Genomic DNA, 19231 nt, shown 5'->3' on the forward strand with positions numbered 1-19231 from the left:
TTTATGAAATACTCAAGGTACATATCTTATCCAAATGATACTCATATTCCTCTTTATGAATAAAATGATAACATTGTTTCACTAGATGCATCTGACTATTAAAAATGACTTGCTCTTTTAACATTTAAAAAAAAGATATATAATCAAATCTTTTTTTTTTTTCTTTTTTTAACCAAAGCTCAATTTGATTTACTAAAAAAGCAATTGCCATCAATACTGGAAGAAAAATAAAACTCTCAAAAGAAAATCAATACAACACAAGCTGAGTTACCTTGAACAAGCCAAAGCGTAAGTGTGTGGATGTAAAATAAAAATGAATGTTTCAAAACAAAATGATATAACTAAACATCTAACTAGCCAAACAAGACTTGTTCTTAAAGATTATTCAATCACGCTCAATCTAATTACGTCAACAAAATAACAATGAAATGAAAAAAAAAAAACATTATTATCCAAAGCTAACTCCTTACCACAAACAATACAAATCTTCTACAAAAATCATCATAAACCTAACCATGATCACACCTAGAAACAGATTTAAATATTTCATTTATTATCATTTTATTTTTTCTATGGGCACAAGAAAGAAAAGAGAAAAATAAAGTTACAATTAAGTCCTAAAGTATTATGGTCTTGAATATGGTCCTACAGTTAGGCCACTTTTAAAAGGGCGATCTAATATGACAGCCATAAGAGTCTATCCAGCATGGTCCCCCCATTGGTTATAATTTAATCATTGAAAAATAAACAATTAAAAATATAAATAAAATATGTATTGATCATATATAGAAGCAAGTGATGTCTATATATCTATGCATAAACTCTCACACTTTCAATATTCCTAACTCACTGATATCTATCTATATATATATATTATACATATATATTTCTTCCCCATCCCTAAAACTCCATAGCCATGACTTCAGAGAAGGTGGAGACTGTTGTTGCTGGAAACTATGTAGAAATGGAGAGAGAAGAAAGTGAGTTAAATTCTGCAAAAAGCAAAATATCAAAGTTCTTCTGGCATGGAGGCTCTGTTTATGATGCATGGTTTAGCTGTGCTTCAAACCAGGTATATATATATAAATATATACATGTATTCATTTCATTACTATTCTTATAAACAAGAAATCAATTATTTAATTCTGATGTTGTTTTCTTTAGAAAGAATGCAACAATTTCATTAATTCATTGTGATGAACGAACCCAATAAAAATAGTCGAAAACACGATTATTTTATTTTTTAAAAAACATCCTCATACAAAATATGAGAATGTTTTTTATAAGTATATTCCCAATAAATGTTTATTATAAGTCAATAAGGATTAAATCTAAAATAACATAAAAGGACCACAAACAATTGTGATCACAAAAATAAGAAATCGAAACAAATCAAAAGAAATGACAAAACATTCAATTTTCCTCCGAACTGAATTGAGCAAGGATGGTTGCTAATCCTCTCAAAAATCTTTGGGGGCATAGTTGAAATCATTGTAAATTTTGTATGATTATATCGACTTTTCAGCCTTTTGACAATTGAAACATCAAAACATGAATTTGTTACTACGATGATGTTGTTATGAAATAGGAATTTGAATATATATGATGTTGTTGCTGCAGGTTGCGCAAGTGCTTCTTACTCTTCCCTATTCATTCTCACAACTAGGAATGATGTCTGGAATACTTTTTCAGCTCTTTTATGGGTTGATGGGAAGTTGGACTGCTTATCTTATTAGTGTCCTCTATGTTGAGTACAGAACCAGGAAGGAAAGAGAGAAAGTTGATTTCAGAAACCATGTCATTCAGGTAATATTTACTTATTTCTCAGTTTAGATTCTCTATCACAAAACCAAAATTATAAGTTGTTTATTTTGGAAGATATATAGCACCCAATCTCATTTTAATTTAAAGAGATATGAGTAGAAATTGAATCAATTTTTGGTATCTTAAACTCAATTCTTACCACATAAATTATTTTACTAGTTTCTAACCAATTTTGATATAAAAAGTTAAAATTCAACAACAAAAATAAATAAATTTGTTTAGAGTATGTTTATGTACAAAATTAGATTTAATTACTTTATTTCTAACATTTGTTCTTCTTTCAAAAACTGGTATGAAATTTCTCTGGATTAAAATAACTTTAAGGAAAAAAAAAGTAATGTTGTTGGTTGATATTAAATTGAGAGATGTAATTGATCAATTCATAAAGATCCCACCCATAAACAAATATAAATCTTGGGACTTTTTTGGATTTGAATTATTAAATAATTTTGTTCGATATTGGGTTATGAAGAGTATATATTAATATTTAATAAAACATATTTATTTAAAAAAAATTAATATTTTGGTAAATAAAATTATAGACCAGAGTATAGTTAATTAGTTAAAGAACTAAATGAAATATCCAAATAACTTTTACCTGAATAAATAATTTTAGGTGACTATAATATTTTAATTATTTAAAATTTTAATTGATACTTTGATTTTTTATAAAGTGATTAATGACCATGTATTATTGTTATTGTGTTTTGTATTATATTAATATAAAATACATAAATATCTTCCAAAATAAACCACTTGTGATTTTTTATAAAAAATTCAGATCAATCAACCTCTTGATAATTAATTTTCTTCAAATGAGTGAAACAAAGAAAGATGAAGAGAAGATGCTAATCCAAACTCTCTCCTTTTTACCACCTTAATTTTAGAACTAATGTTTTGGTTATTTCTTATAATTATGATTAAGTTAGAATAAAGCATTTACTAATTAAAGAAACAGAGTAACCAACTAGACTCCTCATTGAATTTGAGTTTGAACTTTGATGATGATAATTAGTGGTTTGAAGTTCTTGATGGGCTATTGGGAAAGCACTGGAGGAACATTGGGCTGTTTTTCAACTGTACATTTCTTCTATTTGGATCTGTGATTCAGTTGATAGCCTGTGCAAGCAATATCTACTACATTAATGATAATCTTGACAAGAGGACATGGACCTATATATTTGGAGCTTGTTGTGCAACCACAGTCTTTATTCCTTCTTTCCATAATTACAGAATATGGTCATTTTTAGGACTTATTATGACCACTTATACTGCTTGGTACTTAACCATTGCCTCCTTTCTCCATGGACAGGTATTATTAATTTCTTGTCTATATTTTCTTATGATTTCTAAACATTTTAATTTGTTTTCTCTCCTTTCTTTTACTCAATAGATTTTATATATGTTTGTTGGTGAACATTTTTTTGCTTATATTTTCAATATTGTTTACCAAATTGTTAAACATGTTTTGTTTCGGGTATGTTTTGTGTTAAAATAATAATATATTCTCTCTGTATCAGCTTTCTTTAAATAGTTTTTTTATTTACTTATAAAATTAACTATTGTTGATGCATGTGGTTATAAGGTTGAAGGAGTGAAGCACTCAGGACCAGCTAAGATGGTTCTCTACTTTACTGGAGCTACCAATATTCTTTACACTTTTGGAGGGCATGCTGTGACAGTGTGAGTTCATATTATTAAATATTTTAAATAATATTATAGCATATACATGTAATGATTTTCATGTCCCTTTTTTTTTGTCAAATTAATAAAGACCTTTATCACTCACTCTTGGGACTTGGTTGATATTATTTATTTGAATCCAATATTTTATTACTGATCAAAATACTTTTTATTCCTTTTGACATCTTAAAATATTAAGTATTAGGAATATTTTGTTTATTTAATATAAATATGCTATAATTTTCCATCAAATAAATTAGTTTTAAAAAATAATAACTCATCAAACAAGATTTTCAAATGAAGTTAATTAGATTTGTTTGTGATAAATGGGTTGTCTTGAAAACCTCCAACTGTCTTGAAAAAATGTCATAGTCCACATTTATTAAAATGGTTGCTTTGAAATGATGTTAATTATTATTGTATTAAATATATACTTATAATAATACTAGAATTTTATGTATGTTCGGTTTTGTTCACGGTAACTGTGATTTTTAATCAATGAAAAAAATGTATATGTTTTTAAAAATAATTAATGAAAGGGGTAGTATAATTGCTTCTTGTATGTGCGGAGAGAAACATGAAACATGGATGCATTATGAATTTGAGATCCATTTCTTTGGGGGCATGGGGGAACATGCTTCCTGAAAAAAGGTGTCTCCTGTCTTCCTTTGCATTCTCAGTCACAATAATTTAAACAAGGCCCAACTTGACAAATGTGATTAAATAAATGAAAATGATATTTTATTTTTCATGCAAATTCGCATTATTGCATCAGGGAGATAATGCATGCAATGTGGAAGCCACAAAAATTCAAGCTCATCTACTTGGTAGCTACTCTTTATGTGTTGACTCTAACCCTACCTTCAGCCTCTGCTGTTTATTGGGCATTTGGAGATTTACTTCTCAACCATTCCAATGCCTTCTCATTACTTCCAAGGACTGCCTTTAGAGACACTGCAATCATCCTCATGCTCATTCACCAGGTAATTTGTTTTTCTCACTAACAACAACACATCTTATGACTTGTAATGAATTTTTGTTTTTGTTTCTTCCGATGATTTAGCTTGGTTAATGAGTATATTGAGTCCATTTAGAATATTTTATGGAGCTGGAATTGGGTACCAATTTGGTTTTGCAAAGAAAAGTGGATATATTTCTTTTGAAACACATTTTTGTTTTTGTGTAAATATCATACGAATGTTTATTGGGAATTGATATAATATTGTTCTAAGAGATGACTTAATTAGACATATATTCATAATTTTTTGGACTCATAAACAGTTTCTCAGATTTTTTTTAAATTGACCCATTTGTTTTCAACCAATCTCCCCTTGAAAGTAGTCATGGATGTTTTGATATTTATGATGAATGAAATTAATCTATGGATGGCCGGTGCAGTTCATAACTTTCGGATTTGCATGCACGCCCTTGTACTTCGTGTGGGAGAAATTCATCGGGATTCATGAAACCAAGAGCTTATGCAAGCGTGCCCTTGCAAGGCTTCCGGTGGTCATCCCTATATGGTTTCTCGCCATCATATTCCCTTTCTTTGGTCCTATTAACTCCACGGTTGGCTCACTTCTAGTCAGTTTCACCGTCTACATAATCCCAGCTATGGCTCACATGTTAACTTTCGCTTCTTCCTCGGCTAGAGAGGTTAGTGAATTATATTGTTTATCCATAGCCCCTTATTCATTTTTATGAGAAGATGAAACTTTTTACAAAATTCATCCTTCAATGATATCATGCATGGCTTGTGACCTAATTATATTTGCATGTCATTTGTATATAGAATGCTGTGGAGAGACCTCCATCGTTTCTAGGAGGCTGGGCCGGGTTCTATTGCATCAACATCTTTGTTGTTGTGTGGGTGTTCATCGTGGGATTCGGTTTTGGTGGGTGGGCTAGTATGCTCAATTTCATTCACCAAATTAAAACTTTTGGTGTTTTCACTAAGTGCTATCAGTGCCCTCACAAAGCTTGAAAAGTAACTTCCCCTTCAGTTAGATCTATCCACCCCTACTTACAAAACAAAAAGCTTGAAAAGGAACTGAAGTATATATATATATATATTATGAAGGAGGAGTGTGAAGAGATTGCATGAGCTTTTGTATTTAAACCTTTTCAACCCCTTTCTTTTACTTATTTTTCTTTTTGGGGATTTTAGTAATTTGTAAGTGTGTTGATTTCCTTCTTTCTTTCTTCTTAAATGACTTTTGATCAAAAGTGTAACTCCCCTTGCTTTATGGGATCTAATATGGTTTGCTATTGGGTGTTGAAGAGTTGAAACCAAGCATATAATTAATTTCCCTTGTCTAGGTCAAATATCACTTTATATATCCTTGAAAATAAAATGTGTATTTGCATAAGAACAATCAGTTGGCACTGAATAAATTTAAACAATAATTTAGGTCTTTAAGCATTGTTCTATCACGACTAAGCTGTTGGGTCAGCTCATTTGGTAGTTGGGCCTAACAAATTAATAAAGCCCATTAGGGCATATTTAATTAAGGGGAAAAAACACAGCAGTTTTTTTGGGTTGATTTTTCTCTCTCTCTTCCAGCAGTTCTTCCTCCATTGAAGCAGCAATTCCTCCATTGCAGCAGCAGGTTCTTCTTCTGATTTCCTTTATCTCTTCTCCATTTGGTTAGCCATCTTTAGTGATGATGATAATGTATGTGAATGACAAGTTAGGATGAGGTCAATTGATAACTTTTGTTAGATTACCTCTAGTCTTGTATTGAACTACATTGTATACCCATTTGATATAGTGGATGATTTAAGTGGCCGAAGTGTCCCGTGGTTTTTACCTAATTTGGGTTTTCCACGTAAAATCTTGGTGTCCTGCTCTCTGTTTTTGATTGTTTGATGCTCAATTGTTTTGGCTGCCTATTTGATTACACAAAAGGGAAAAAGAATTGTTAGGCCTTATTGTAGCTTGTTTATTTCTAAATTGCTAAACAGGTGCTATTATTCGATTTCTCCAACAAGTGGTATCAGAGCTGAGTTCGTTTGGTGGTGATTCTTGTATAATTCAAATGGAAGAATCGTTGAGCAGTAATGGAACGATGATCAAACTCACAGCTACCAATTACACAATCTGGAAGTTACGGATGGAGGACTTATTGTGTAATTATGATTATGAAGACACTATTTTGGGTGATAAAGGCAAACCAGAGGCTATGACAGATGGAGATTGGAAGAAGCTGAACAGAAAGGCAGTTGGTAAAATCAGGCAATGGGTTGACAACAGTGTGTATCAGCATGTGGCTACTGAAGTTAATGCTTATAAGGTGTGGACTATTTTGAGTGAGCTGTATGAGAAGAACAACACTCAAATCAGAGCATTTCTATTTAGGAAGCTTTGCTCGTTGAAATATCAAGATGGGTCTTCTATGTCTGAGCATCTAAATGCTTTTCAGGGGATTCTAAATGAGTTGGCTGCGATAGGAATGAAATTTGATGATAAGCTTCATGCTATGTGTTTGATTAATTCTCTGCCTGATAATTGGGAAACACTTGTGGTTTCAATTACCAATTCTGTTCCACAAGGTAAGCTCACTTTGAAAATGATGAAAGAGAGTGTGCTGAATGAAGAGGCTAGAAGAAAAGAACAGGGCTTCTCGACTCCAAGTCAGGTGTTCGTGACTGAGAAAAGGGGTAGAAGTAAAAGTAAAACTCCAAAGAATCGTAGTGGCAGTTCAGACAGGTCACGGGGAACATCCAGCTCGAGAAAAGAGATTACATATTATCATTGTGGCAAGCCAGGACACAAGAAGTATCAATGCAGATCTTTGAAGCGGGAACAAAAGGAGAATAAGCAAGATGGAAGTAGTAAGGTTGCAGATGTGGGTGGTAACGACATCGATATTGTTTACGACAATGATAGTATCAACCTTGTTTCTCAAGATACACAATGGGTGGTAGACTTAGGTGCTTCTTATCATGTCACCAATCGTTGTGATATATTTTCTTCTTACACTATTGGACAGTTTGGTTCAGTGACGTTGGGAAACCATGTTACGTGTAAGATTGTTGGAAAAGGAGATGTCTGTTTGGATACTAACACTTCGTGCAAGCTACTTTTGAAGAATGTTCGACATGTTCCTGATATTCGGATGAATTTGATCTCTACTGGTATTCTTGATGATGAGGGCTATCATAGTTACTTTGGTGAAGGAAAATGGAAACTCACTAAGGGATCTTTGGTGATAGCTAAAGGAAAGAAGGTCGGTTCTCTTTATGTGACAGAAACTAAGTCTTACGGGGGAGAAGCAAATGCAGTTAATGATTGTTCAGCACAACTTTGGCATAAGAGACTTGGTCACTTAAGTCAGAATGGCATGCAAGTTCTCTCCAAGACAATCGATCTCCAAGGCTTAAAGTCCACAGATTTGAAGACATGCACAGACTGCTTAGTTGGTAAACAACATAGGGTTTCCTTCAAAAGTTTCTCTCCATCTAGGAAGCCCAATATCCTAGATATGGTTCACACAGACATATGTTTTATGGATTCCTTGACTTTAGGTGGTGCTCATTATTACATCATTTTTATCGATGATTGCTCAAGGAAGGTGTGGGCATATTGCTTGAAGACTAAGGATCAAGCATTGGATTACTTCAAGTTGTTTCATGCTGAAGTGGAGAGAGAAACTGGGAAGAAGTTGAAATGTGTTCGTTCGGACAATGGCGGCGAATACAGAGGACCATTTGTGGAATACTGTAAAAGTCATGGGATCAAGCTTATGAAGACTGTGCCAAAAACACCTCAACAGAATGGAGTCGTAGAGAGGATGAAAAGGTCTATTAATGAGAGAATTTTGTGTATGTTGTCTCATGCTAAGTTGCCAAAATCCTTTTGGGGAGAAGCAATGAAGACAGCGGTTGATCTGATAAACCTTTCACCCTCAACTCCTTTAGATGGCGACGTTCCAGAAAGAGTTTGGAGAGGTAAAGACGTCTCTTATGATCACTTGAGAGTTTTTGGTTGTAAAGTGTTTGTTCACGTTCCTCGAGATGAGAGAGCTAAGCTTGATAGCAAGACGAGACAGTGTATCTCTATTGGGTATGGTCACGGAGAATTTAGGTACCGATGTTGGGATCCGGTTAACAAGAAACTCATTAGAAGCAGAGATGTGGTATTCTTTGAAGATCAGACCATTGAAGACTTTGAGAAAAAGGAAAAGCCGAAGTCTACAGAGAATGAATTGCCTGACAATGGTAGGATTCGTACACCACAATCACAGCCCAATGATGTGGAGAATGCCCAAGTTGAGGTTGATGAGACTCCTTTAGTTGATGCTGAGCCAACAGAGGAAGCTGAACAAGATGACGATAGTTCTCTAGAGCCACCTGATGATCAGTATATTAGAAGATCTAGTAGGCAGCGACAACCTTCTAGTAGGTATCCTCCCAATGAGTATGTGATGTTGACTGACGGGGGAGAACCAGAAACCTATCAAGAAGTATTGTCTCATGAAAACAAGAACAAGTGGTCGGTGGCAATACAAGAAGAGATAAATTCTTTGCAAGAGAACGAGACTTATGACTTGGTGAAACTTCCGAAAGGAAAGAAGACTTTGAAGAACAAGTGGGTATTCAAGTTAAAGCACTAAGAGAATAGCTCACAACCTCGATACAAAGCAAGACTGGTTGTGAAGGGCTTTGGACAGAAAAAGGGGATTGATTTTGAAGAGATCTTCTCACTGGTTGTGAAGAGGTCATCCATCAGAGTTGTGTTAGCATTGGCTGCTAGTCAAGATTTGGAAATTGAACAACTGGATGTGAAGACTGCATTTCTCCATGGTGACTTGGAGGAAGAGATCTATATGGAACAACCTGAGGGTTTCAAAGTTAAAGGTAAAGAAGATCTTGTCTGCAGGTTGAGGAAAAGCTTGTATGGGGTCAAGCAAGCGCCTAAACAATGGTACAGGAAATTTGACTCTTTCATGGAAGCAAATGGGTACAGTAAGACTACTTCTGATCATTGTGTTTTCATCAAGAGATACGGTGTTGATGATTATGTTATTCTTCTGCTCTATGTTGATGATATGCTGATTGTTGGGCAAGATATTGCGAAAATTGAGAAGCTCAAAAGGGAGTTGAACAAGTCTTTTGCGATGAAGGATTTGGGTTCAGTGAAACAGATCCTAGGCATGGAAATCACAAGAGACAGAAAGAACAGAACACTTTGGCTATCACAAGAGAAGTACATTGAGAAGGTACTTGAGAGGTTTGCAATGAAAAATGCAAAATCGGTTTCAGTTCCACTTGCAAGTCATTTCAAGTTGAGTTCTAAACAATGTCCTACAAGTGAGAAAGAGAAAGATGAAATGAAGAATGTACCTTATGCCTTTGCAGTTGGTAGTCTTATGTATGCCATGGTATGTACAAGACCGGACATAGCACACGCAGTTGGTGTTGTTAGTCGGTACCTCTCCAACCCTGGAGAAGAACATTGGTTGGCTGTTAAGTGGATTCTCAGATATCTTCGAGGCTCTTCGAAAGCACGTTTATGCTTCGGAAGTGATACTCCTATTTTGGAAGGCTTTACAGATTCTGATATGGCGGGTGATGTTGATTCAAGAAAATCTGTATCAGGTTTTTTGGTTACCTTTGCAGGCGGTGCTGTTTCGTGGCAGTCAAGGTTACAAAAGTGTGTTGCTTTGTCTACTACAGAAGCTGAGTATATTGCAGCTACTGAGGCATGTAAAGAGGTGTTATGGATGAAGAAGTTCCTACAAGAGTTGGACCAAAAGCAAGAGAAGTTTACTTTGTTTTGCGACAGTCAAAGTGCCATTCATCTCTCAAAGAATTCAGCTTTTCATTCGAGATCCAAACACATCGCCGTGAGATATCATTGGATACGTGATGTGCTTGAGGCAAAAGAGCTGAACTTGGAGAAGATTCATACAAGTGAGAATGGTGCTGATATGTTTACGAAATCTTTGCCTAAGGACAAGTTTGAAGATTGTCGGGAGAGAGCGGGTTTATTGGAGCCCGCGAAGTTGCGCTGACGGGGGAGATTTGTTGGGTCAGCTCATTTGGTAGCTGGGCCTAACAAATTAATAAAGCCCATTAGGGCATATTTAATTAAGGAAAAAAACACAGCAGTTTTTTTGGGTTGATTTTTCTCTCTCTCTTCCAAGCAGCAATTCCTCCATTGCAGCAGCAGGTTCTTCTTCTGATTTCCTTTATCTCTTCTCCATTTGGTTAGCCATCTTTAGTGATGATGATAATGTATGTGAATGACAAGTTAGGATTAGGTCAATTGATAACTTTTGTTAGATTACCTCTAGGCTTGTATTGAATTACATTGTATACCCATTTGATATAGTGGATGATTTAAGTGGCCGAAGTGTCCCGTGGTGTTTACCTAATTTGGGTTTTCCACGTAAAATCTTGGTGTCCTGCTCTCTGTTTTTGATTGTTTGATGCTCAATTGTTTTGGCTGCCTATTTGATTACACAAAAGGGAAAAAGAATTGTTAGGCCTTGTTGTAGCTTGTTTATTTCTGAATTGCTAAACAGGTGCTATTATTCGATTTCTCCAACATAAGCTTTGAGATATATCTTCGAACTACCTCGGTATTGAGTTGGTAATGCCCTCGATAGACTATTATATGTGGTTGGGTGTCGTTGACCGGATTATGTAAGGTGATTTCCATTCCAAAGAAATAAATTTTGAATGTATTCAAAAAAATGTATTTTTAATACAAATCATAACAACTTCTACTCATTATGAGTAATGTTCTCTCATCCTTTGGTTGGATAGTTTCTTAGAGATATTTATACTTCCTCACATTGTACTAACATCTTTTAAATTTAGTGGTAATTATCTATAAACGTTAGTGGACAATCAATTATTAAGACATCTTTTAAACTCAGGATAATAAGATTAAAAAAATAGAAAAATATTTTATTTCAGTTCATATTATTTTTGTAAATACAACTATTCTATTTATATACTAGAAAAAAAAATCTTAAACTTATAAACCTCCATAATTCTTAAATGGTCAAAATTAATGTTTATTAAGACACCTATTAAACAAAAGATAATAACGCCTAATATTAACTAGACTTTTAAACTGTCAGATGACTTTTTAATTTCTTAATTAATTTTATTTTCAACACTCCCCTATAAAATTAATTTTTCTCCTTGATTCCAAGCATTCTATTCATTTTATTGAAAATCTCCACTCCAAGAGGCTATGTAAAAATATCTGCAATTTGATTAACATATTTCACATTTTCAAGTTTCATCTCTTTTTTTGTAATGTTCTCTCAGATGAAGTGATATTGTGTATCGATGTGTTACTTCGATCATGAAAAATAGGATTCTTTGCTAGAGCTTGACCAGACTTGTTGTTGACAAAATTGTGGTTGCTTCATTCTCTAACAAACCTATCTCCTTCAACATTATTCTTACTCAGATTGCGTGACAAGCGCATATTGTCATCGCGACATATTCAGCTTCACAAGATGATAGCGATAATATCGCTTGTTTCTTCGAACTCTACGAAATTGCATTATACCCCATAAAAAATAAAAATCCAGATGTTCTCTTACGATCATCTATATCTCCGACAAAATCACTATCGGAATATCCAACAAGTTGAAATTTCTTGAAAGATGAATAAAATAGTCCAAAATCAATAGTACCTTTCAAATATCTCAAAATCCTCTTTGTCGCGTTCTTGTGTTCCGTCGTGGGAACGTCAATGAATTGACTAATAATTCCCACACCTAAAAGAATATCTGACCGAGTACATATCAAATACCTTAGACATCCAATGAGACTTTTGAGCAGTGTGGGATCCATCTTTTCTCCCTTTTCGTTCTTGCTCAATTTAGCTCCAATCTCCATAGGGGTATCCAACGATTTAGTATTCGACATATTGAATCTATCCATAACTTCCTTCACACGTGCTTGTTGCCCAACAAAAAATCCATCATCCAATTGACGCACTTTTAATTTGAGATTAAATGATATAAAGCCAATATCTGTCATCTCAAATTCTTGGGCCATATCATTTTTGAAATCTTTAATGAAACTCGGATTATTTTCTATGAAAATAAGATCATCCACGTAGAGTCAAACAAATAAGCAATATTCATTTTTATCCATTTTCACATTAAGTGCTACTCATGTGGACATATTTCAATTATTTTCTCACGAAAATAAACATCAATCCGACTATACCTTGCTCGAGGCGCTTGTTTGAGACCATATAAAGTCTTCTTCAACTTTAATACCTTTCTTTCTTGTCCTTTCATCACATAGCCTTCTAATTGCTCCACAAAAAACATCCTCCTCAAGGAAATCGTTAAGAAAATATGACTTAACGTCCAATTGGAATATTTTCCAACTTCTTTGTGCCGTTAATGAATCATATAGTCAAACTCTTTCTCCACCAAAGTTTTGAAATTCTTAAAAATATCAAAACTCTTAGATTTTTCTTTCAAAAATAAACCCAAGTCTTCCGGCTAAAATTGTTGATGAAAAGTAAGAAATAATTAGTTTTACCATAAAAATGTTTTGATCGGTCCACATACATCAACATTAATTAATTCAAGCGGTTTTTTTGCGTTTCACGTTGCTTCCTTCAGAAAACTTTCTCTTGCATGTTTTCCTAGAAGACACGCTTCACAAAGTTGATCAAGATTATTGATCAAAGACATCCTTAAACCATTTTCTTTTCGGACATCATTCTTAGGCCACCAAAATTGAGATGTCTCATCCTCATGTGCCAACACCACGCTGGATCCGTCACAGACACTTGCAAGCAATTTGGCCATTCGGTTTGAACAGGGAGCGCAAACATTCTATTCTTCAAAATTGTCACCTTCGCAATTAGGTTAGCGCTTCTATCTCATAGACAAATAATACGATCCTTCATTAAAATATAGTAAACTCTTTCCATGAGTTTCCCTAAACTCAAAATGTTACTCTTTAATTTAGGAACATACTACACATCGGAAATAAACTTGTGTGTACCATCCCAACGTGATATTTCTGGTTTCCTTTTTATCAATCTCAACGAATTTTGACTTGTTGCCACACATGTGGTTACTCGCACTGTTGTCAAGATACCATATACTTTCTCCTCCAATAACTTCTTGATTTAACGCAAACAACAACGTTGACTCCTTTGTTTTTTTCTCTTCTGTGAGATTGATTTCTATTTTTGCATCCTCGACATACAAGCAATTATGAGCATAATGACCCAATTTATGACAATTGTAGCACTAAACGCATGAATTTTCGTATCCCTTCTCGTATTCGTTACTTCCCTGTCCTCGTCCGCGTCATTTTTCTCTTCCTCTACCACTATCTTTAGGATATCCTCGAGGCTTTTCATCGTTTACTCTCTCGGCGTCTGGATTTTTTACCCGTCCTCGACCGCCACCAAGAGAATAACATCGACCTCGACCTCAACGAACTACGCTTCCCTTTTCGCCAAACGATTGCTTGACTAGAAGGGCTTTCTCCAAAGGCTCCTTCTCGTGTTTGTTCATTCGTTCCTCGTGCACCCATAACGATCCATTTAATTCATTGATTGAGAGTTTCTTCAATTCTATATTCTCTTCGATTGCAACCACTACATAATCAAATCTTTGATGTAGAGAACATAAAATTTTCTCGTACTCGAACGTCTTCTATTCTTTCAACATTATAAGATTTGCGTGAAATAGTCTAAAATAGACTCTGATGCTTCCTGATGATTTCAAATTCTCCCTGTAAGATCTGAAGTCGCACCATCTTTACGTTAACAGTACAACTCCTTTGTGGGAATTTTCTTGAATTTTTGATGCTTAATTGGGAACAGGTTAACGTCTTTACTCGGATAGACCAACTATCATAGTTGTCCTTAGACGTGGATATTGAAATATTATAGACATTCTTCATCTAATACCACTTTTATGGAAACGTTAGTGGGTAATCGTTGTATTCTCTCACAATCTTAAGATAATAAGATTAAAAAAAAGACGAATATTAACTAAAGATAATAACGTTTAATATTAGTTATACCTTTAAATTGTGGTGACTTTTCAATTTCTTAATTAATTTTATTTTTAACCCTTTCATGAATTGATTTGGTTGCATGGAGTTCCTTTATAGGCCATATTTAGAGATATATAGACTACTCATATTGTATACTATATGTTTGCATTTAGTTATATATTGCATATGTTGTATTTTGTTATTTTTATTTTTGATCCTTTGTTTTTGGCTTTTTATTTTATTTCCCGTATACTTAATATTTGTAGTTTGCTTAAGCGTTTTCTCTAATACATTGACCTTCACAAAAGAGACACAGAAATTGCATTTAACATAGAATTGATAACAACTAAATACGTACAATATACTAAATATAATATAATAATTTTTTTTAAAAGTGAAATTCTTTTTGAGGTGCAAAAACGCATCACAGTGATATGAAAACAATACATTATAATATTAAAATTTCAAAAAATTGCATTACAAATAAAAAGAATGGTGATGAATGAAAATAACTAGGTCTAAACAAATAATGGTAATAAATTAAAATAACCAGGGACATAAGCAACGTGAAATTTAAAAATACAGCATCCGAATCCACATGTAATAATAATGTTGCTGAAAATATTATCAGATGAAATTGAGTGTTACAAAATAAAATCAAAAAATCAAAAAATCTACTAGTCTGGTTTGAAAATAACCAGTCACTAATATTACATTTAAATATAAAAGAAATGTAAAAGAAATTTACTCAAAGATTGAGATGCTATATAGTCCATTACCAATATACTTCTATACATTAGTGTGGGTAAACATGCACCTTGTCAAATAGATACAACAATATATCTAAATAGAAAGGTTAAATTAACATGTTAACATGGGACCTTCTTAATTATTACTTTTTCTTTTCTTGTTTATTTTTTATATTTAATAATAAGGTTAGGTTAGGTGGACCACATAAATCCCTTGTCATAGCAAAGGTGTCTTTACATAAAGGAGTGTAAAAGCTTATGTGACGTTCCAAAGGGGTGTGGGGTAGGGTCAAATAAAATATGCATGGTCCCATAAATGTCCTTGATTTTGGCTAGGACTTTGATTATAGTTTAAAACACATGGTTTCAGCACCAAATGTTTGCTTGCCTGAAAGATAACGGTGCATTGATCACCCCCACTATGTGAGTTGGAGAGATATCCATTGGATTATTTAAAAGAAAACTTTCATTAATGTTACAATTAAGTTGAAGTAAATAGTGTGTTGATGGTAGGAATAATGATTAAAACTAAATAATTTACAATCATATCAAATGAAACAATTGGTTCGGAAAAAGGACTATACAAGTATTCTATATTGTAGTTTGTATCATCCTAACATTGAATCCCGGAAACAACAATATTAAAGAGGTAACTCTGATCTCTCTAGTTATCAAACTCAAGGTTTTCGGAAGAACTAACAAATGATGAAATTAATTCATTACTTCTATGAAAATTACATTTCATTTTTCTCCTTTCTAATTTATTTTTATCTAATCAAGGAGCATAAATTCTCCTCATGGTTACCCATCTCTTTATCTCTTTTTTGCTTATGCCAATGAGTGAAACATCAATTCTAGTGGTAATATAACTCACAGTGTCCAGATGCTAGAACTTGAAACCTTTCCAAAAATAAGAATTGGTGAACTATGTGGGTGTGCTTTTATCCTTTTGTCCTCACTAAAATTAATACTCTAAATATCTTTTAAGAGATTAAATTAGAGCTAGGGGTTCGCAATAATCATGCTCTTCTATTGGCTTTTGAGAGGACTTTTGGTGTGGGGAAATCAATATGGCTTAAAATTGAATGGGAGCACATTGTCAATTGTCAAAATTTCTTAAATTACATTGATCAATATTGTTTTTATTACAAATGAAATATATATGAAAAACATATCTATTTAAAAGAGAGAATTGTTAGAATTATTTCCAACATTTGGGTACATATATAATTTAGTAATTGTGTATTAATTGTTATCATATAAAGATTAAAACCTGATTAATGTGATCTATTAAAGTATAAATATTATGTGCTTATTTAGACGACTATAATAAATTAGGTAGATAACCGTACGTTGTATAAAAAAAATATAAACAAAATTGTAAGATATTAATCACTCTATAATATAATTTATTATAAAAAATAAATTTAGATACTATGAATTAATAAAAATATTAATATTGTACTAAACAGAATTATGATAGACATTTATGTTATTATATATGAATTTATCACTTGATTAATGAGTTGGAGAAGAAATATTTATAACATTTTAGACATTTTTTCTAAACCAACTCATTTTGTTAGATCATTCTATTCATAATATATCGCGAGTTAATCTTCAGGCGAAAACATAATTCTAAACACAATAGCTAGTAAAACCCGAATTGTTTTTTCATTGTCGACCTTTTTTTTAAGAAAATTGCTTAATGCCATTTCATTAAAGAAACCCAAAAGTGGGGGAGAATCCAAAATTATTAAAAATTTAAACTAGACAAACTCTAACTTTGATTAAATCAAATGAGTAAAAGACATAAAGCTTACAAAATATATAACATTAAAAGTTCGATTCATGAGAAATTTCAACTTTAACTCAACTTTCATTGCCTTAAAACGTTGATATTCCCTTTCTTATATGAATATTCCTCTTTCTTTGATGAATATATTATTTTTCAATGTTAACTTCAACTTTTCCTGACAATTTCACTCATTCTCTTTTCGTTGTTTCTCCTCTTTGCCTTTACTATTCTCTCTTTGTAAGTGACGGGGTCAAGTCTAATTCCCTTATTCTTCTATTTAGTTCTCTTCTCCACAATTGGTGACCAAACTATTTCATTTGGTGATGATTGTTTATGAGTAATGATTACCTCGTTTTTTTGGATTTTCTTTAGAATCTTCCCTTTAGTTGTATCAGAACTTAAAGAAAAAAAGGCTTATATTTCATTATGTCAGGGGATCTTTACTACTGCCATTGCCTTTCTTACCATTTTCTTCCTTTCCTCCTATAGAGTTGTCAATTATTGTATTCTTTCTTTTTCCAAATTCGCGCGCACTCCCTTATTTACTTGTGCATTCCCTTATTTCATTGTCGGCCTTATAACCTTACTAGGGGCATGTTGTCCGACCACGTGGTCAACCTCTTACACTTTTTTTCGCTTATTATATTCTGAATCTCTAGGAAGGTCTTTAGATTTTTATAGAGAACTTCTTCACATGTTTGTAAGTACAAAAACTTTATTTTAAAATATCTATTTTCACCAATTGCTTTTCTCTCTCAAGTATTAGCTTTTTGTAATTTTTAATTGATCGGTCATTGTCCTTGTTATTTCTCTTTGATAATACATTTATTGATCGAGAATTCCTAATTGTGTATTTGAGTATTTGTAAGAAAGTTAAAATATAATCTGAATTATGTTTAGCCAAGAACAATGACCTCAGTCTCATTCTATTAGTCTAACTTGAAACCTCTAAAGATGATAGTTTGAAGGTTCGGGGTAAATAACTATAACATAAAGTTGTATGAAATCATAAAGACTTATTGAAAAAAAATTTAAAATTGTTTTAAGAATTAAATAAATAATATTTTGGCTAATACTATTGTGAGAATGCTGTATAAATAAAATTTTCTATTAATTTCAATTTATAAACACAAAATTTTCATTTTCATTAATATATACAAAGAAAGAGGCGTATCATCAGATAAAGTATGAGTTTTATTAGTATCAATCACCATAGGGACATTGATAATATAATTGTGTCCATAAGTTGCCTTTAATTCATCTTTTTCACAATACTCGTTTTCATAGCTTCTTATTCTTAATTTTTTATGATGATTGAAGTAAACATAATTAACATCTTCTCTGTCCATTATTATCTTCATATGCTAACTTTGTAATGAAATCAAAATCAAGACTTCTATGATCGAACCGTGAAGAAGTGTATTAAAAATTGAATAAAGACTTTAGAGAGAGAAACAAACTTGAATGAAATTCTTTCTATTGAACTTTTGAAATAAGGAAACAATTAAAACTTATATATAGTAAAACAAAACTTTGACATTAAATAAGAGACTAGAAAAGTCTCATTTACTAGAGATAATTCGAAAAGACTCGAATAATCTAAGAGACTCTTGAATAATGAAAGACACATTTATTATTATTATTATCGATTTTGTTTCTAGCACTCCCCCTTAAAGTTATATCTGATGAGTTAGTCCCAACTTTGATCGTATATCTTCGAAAGGACCTTTAGGAAGTCCTTTTATGAAGATGTCAACACATTGTCTTCACTCCTTACTACAACCATCTCAATGATTCCCTCTAATAATTTTTCACGAATAAAGTGATTCTCCAACTCAATGTGTTTTGTCCTCACATTAAACACTGGATTTAAAGTCAATTTAATAGCACTCAAATTATCTATATGGATAGGAACCAACTAATCAAATTTGACATGTAGATCCTCCAAGATTCTACGAACCTATATGCCCTACTGTACTTCATGAGATAATGCGTTGTATTTCGCTTCCGTCGTAGACAAGGATACTGATCCTTGCTTCCTACCACTCTAAGAAATGTTAGTGTTTCCACAAAGAAAAACAAACCTATATGTGGACATTCGATCATCTTGATCTCCAACGAAATTAGCATCCACAAATTTTTGTAAGACAAATTTTGCATCTTTCTCGTAGAG

General features: G+C 32.8%; 2 protein-coding genes across 2 annotated transcripts; one reads left to right on the forward strand and one right to left on the reverse strand.

The window, feature by feature from the left end:
- Nucleotides 1-813: 813 nt before the first annotated feature.
- On the forward strand, nt 814-5777 carry LOC124914822 (auxin transporter-like protein 3). Its single transcript, XM_047455434.1, has 7 exons — nt 814-1072; nt 1621-1806; nt 2840-3136; nt 3410-3507; nt 4283-4490; nt 4906-5163; nt 5300-5777. Exons 1-7 carry the CDS (start codon nt 917-919, stop codon nt 5489-5491), a joined length of 1395 nt encoding a protein of 464 aa, XP_047311390.1. The 5' UTR covers nt 814-916; the 3' UTR covers nt 5492-5777.
- A 6244-nt stretch (nt 5778-12021) lies between these two features.
- On the reverse strand, nt 12022-12534 carry LOC124914339 (secreted RxLR effector protein 161-like). Its single transcript, XM_047454864.1, has one exon. It carries the CDS (start codon nt 12532-12534, stop codon nt 12022-12024), a length of 513 nt encoding a protein of 170 aa, XP_047310820.1.
- Nucleotides 12535-19231: the final 6697 nt, after the last annotated feature.

Source organism: Impatiens glandulifera, chromosome 9 (assembly GCF_907164915.1).
Source record: "Impatiens glandulifera chromosome 9, dImpGla2.1, whole genome shotgun sequence".
Classification (NCBI taxonomy): Eukaryota; Viridiplantae; Streptophyta; class Magnoliopsida; order Ericales; family Balsaminaceae; genus Impatiens; species Impatiens glandulifera.

Coding starts and splice junctions, on each gene's coding strand:
- LOC124914822 (XM_047455434.1), top strand. CDS start 917: ATGACTTCAGAGAAGGTGGAGACTGTTGTTGCTGGAAACTATGTAGAA. Junction 1,073..1,620: donor TTAGCTGTGCTTCAAACCAG/GTATATATATAT, acceptor TTGTTGCTGCAG/GTTGCGCAAGTGCTTCTTAC. Junction 4,491..4,905: donor TCCTCATGCTCATTCACCAG/GTAATTTGTTTT, acceptor TGGCCGGTGCAG/TTCATAACTTTCGGATTTGC.
- LOC124914339 (XM_047454864.1), bottom strand. CDS start 12,534: ATGGCCCAAGAATTTGAGATGACAGATATTGGCTTTATATCATTTAAT.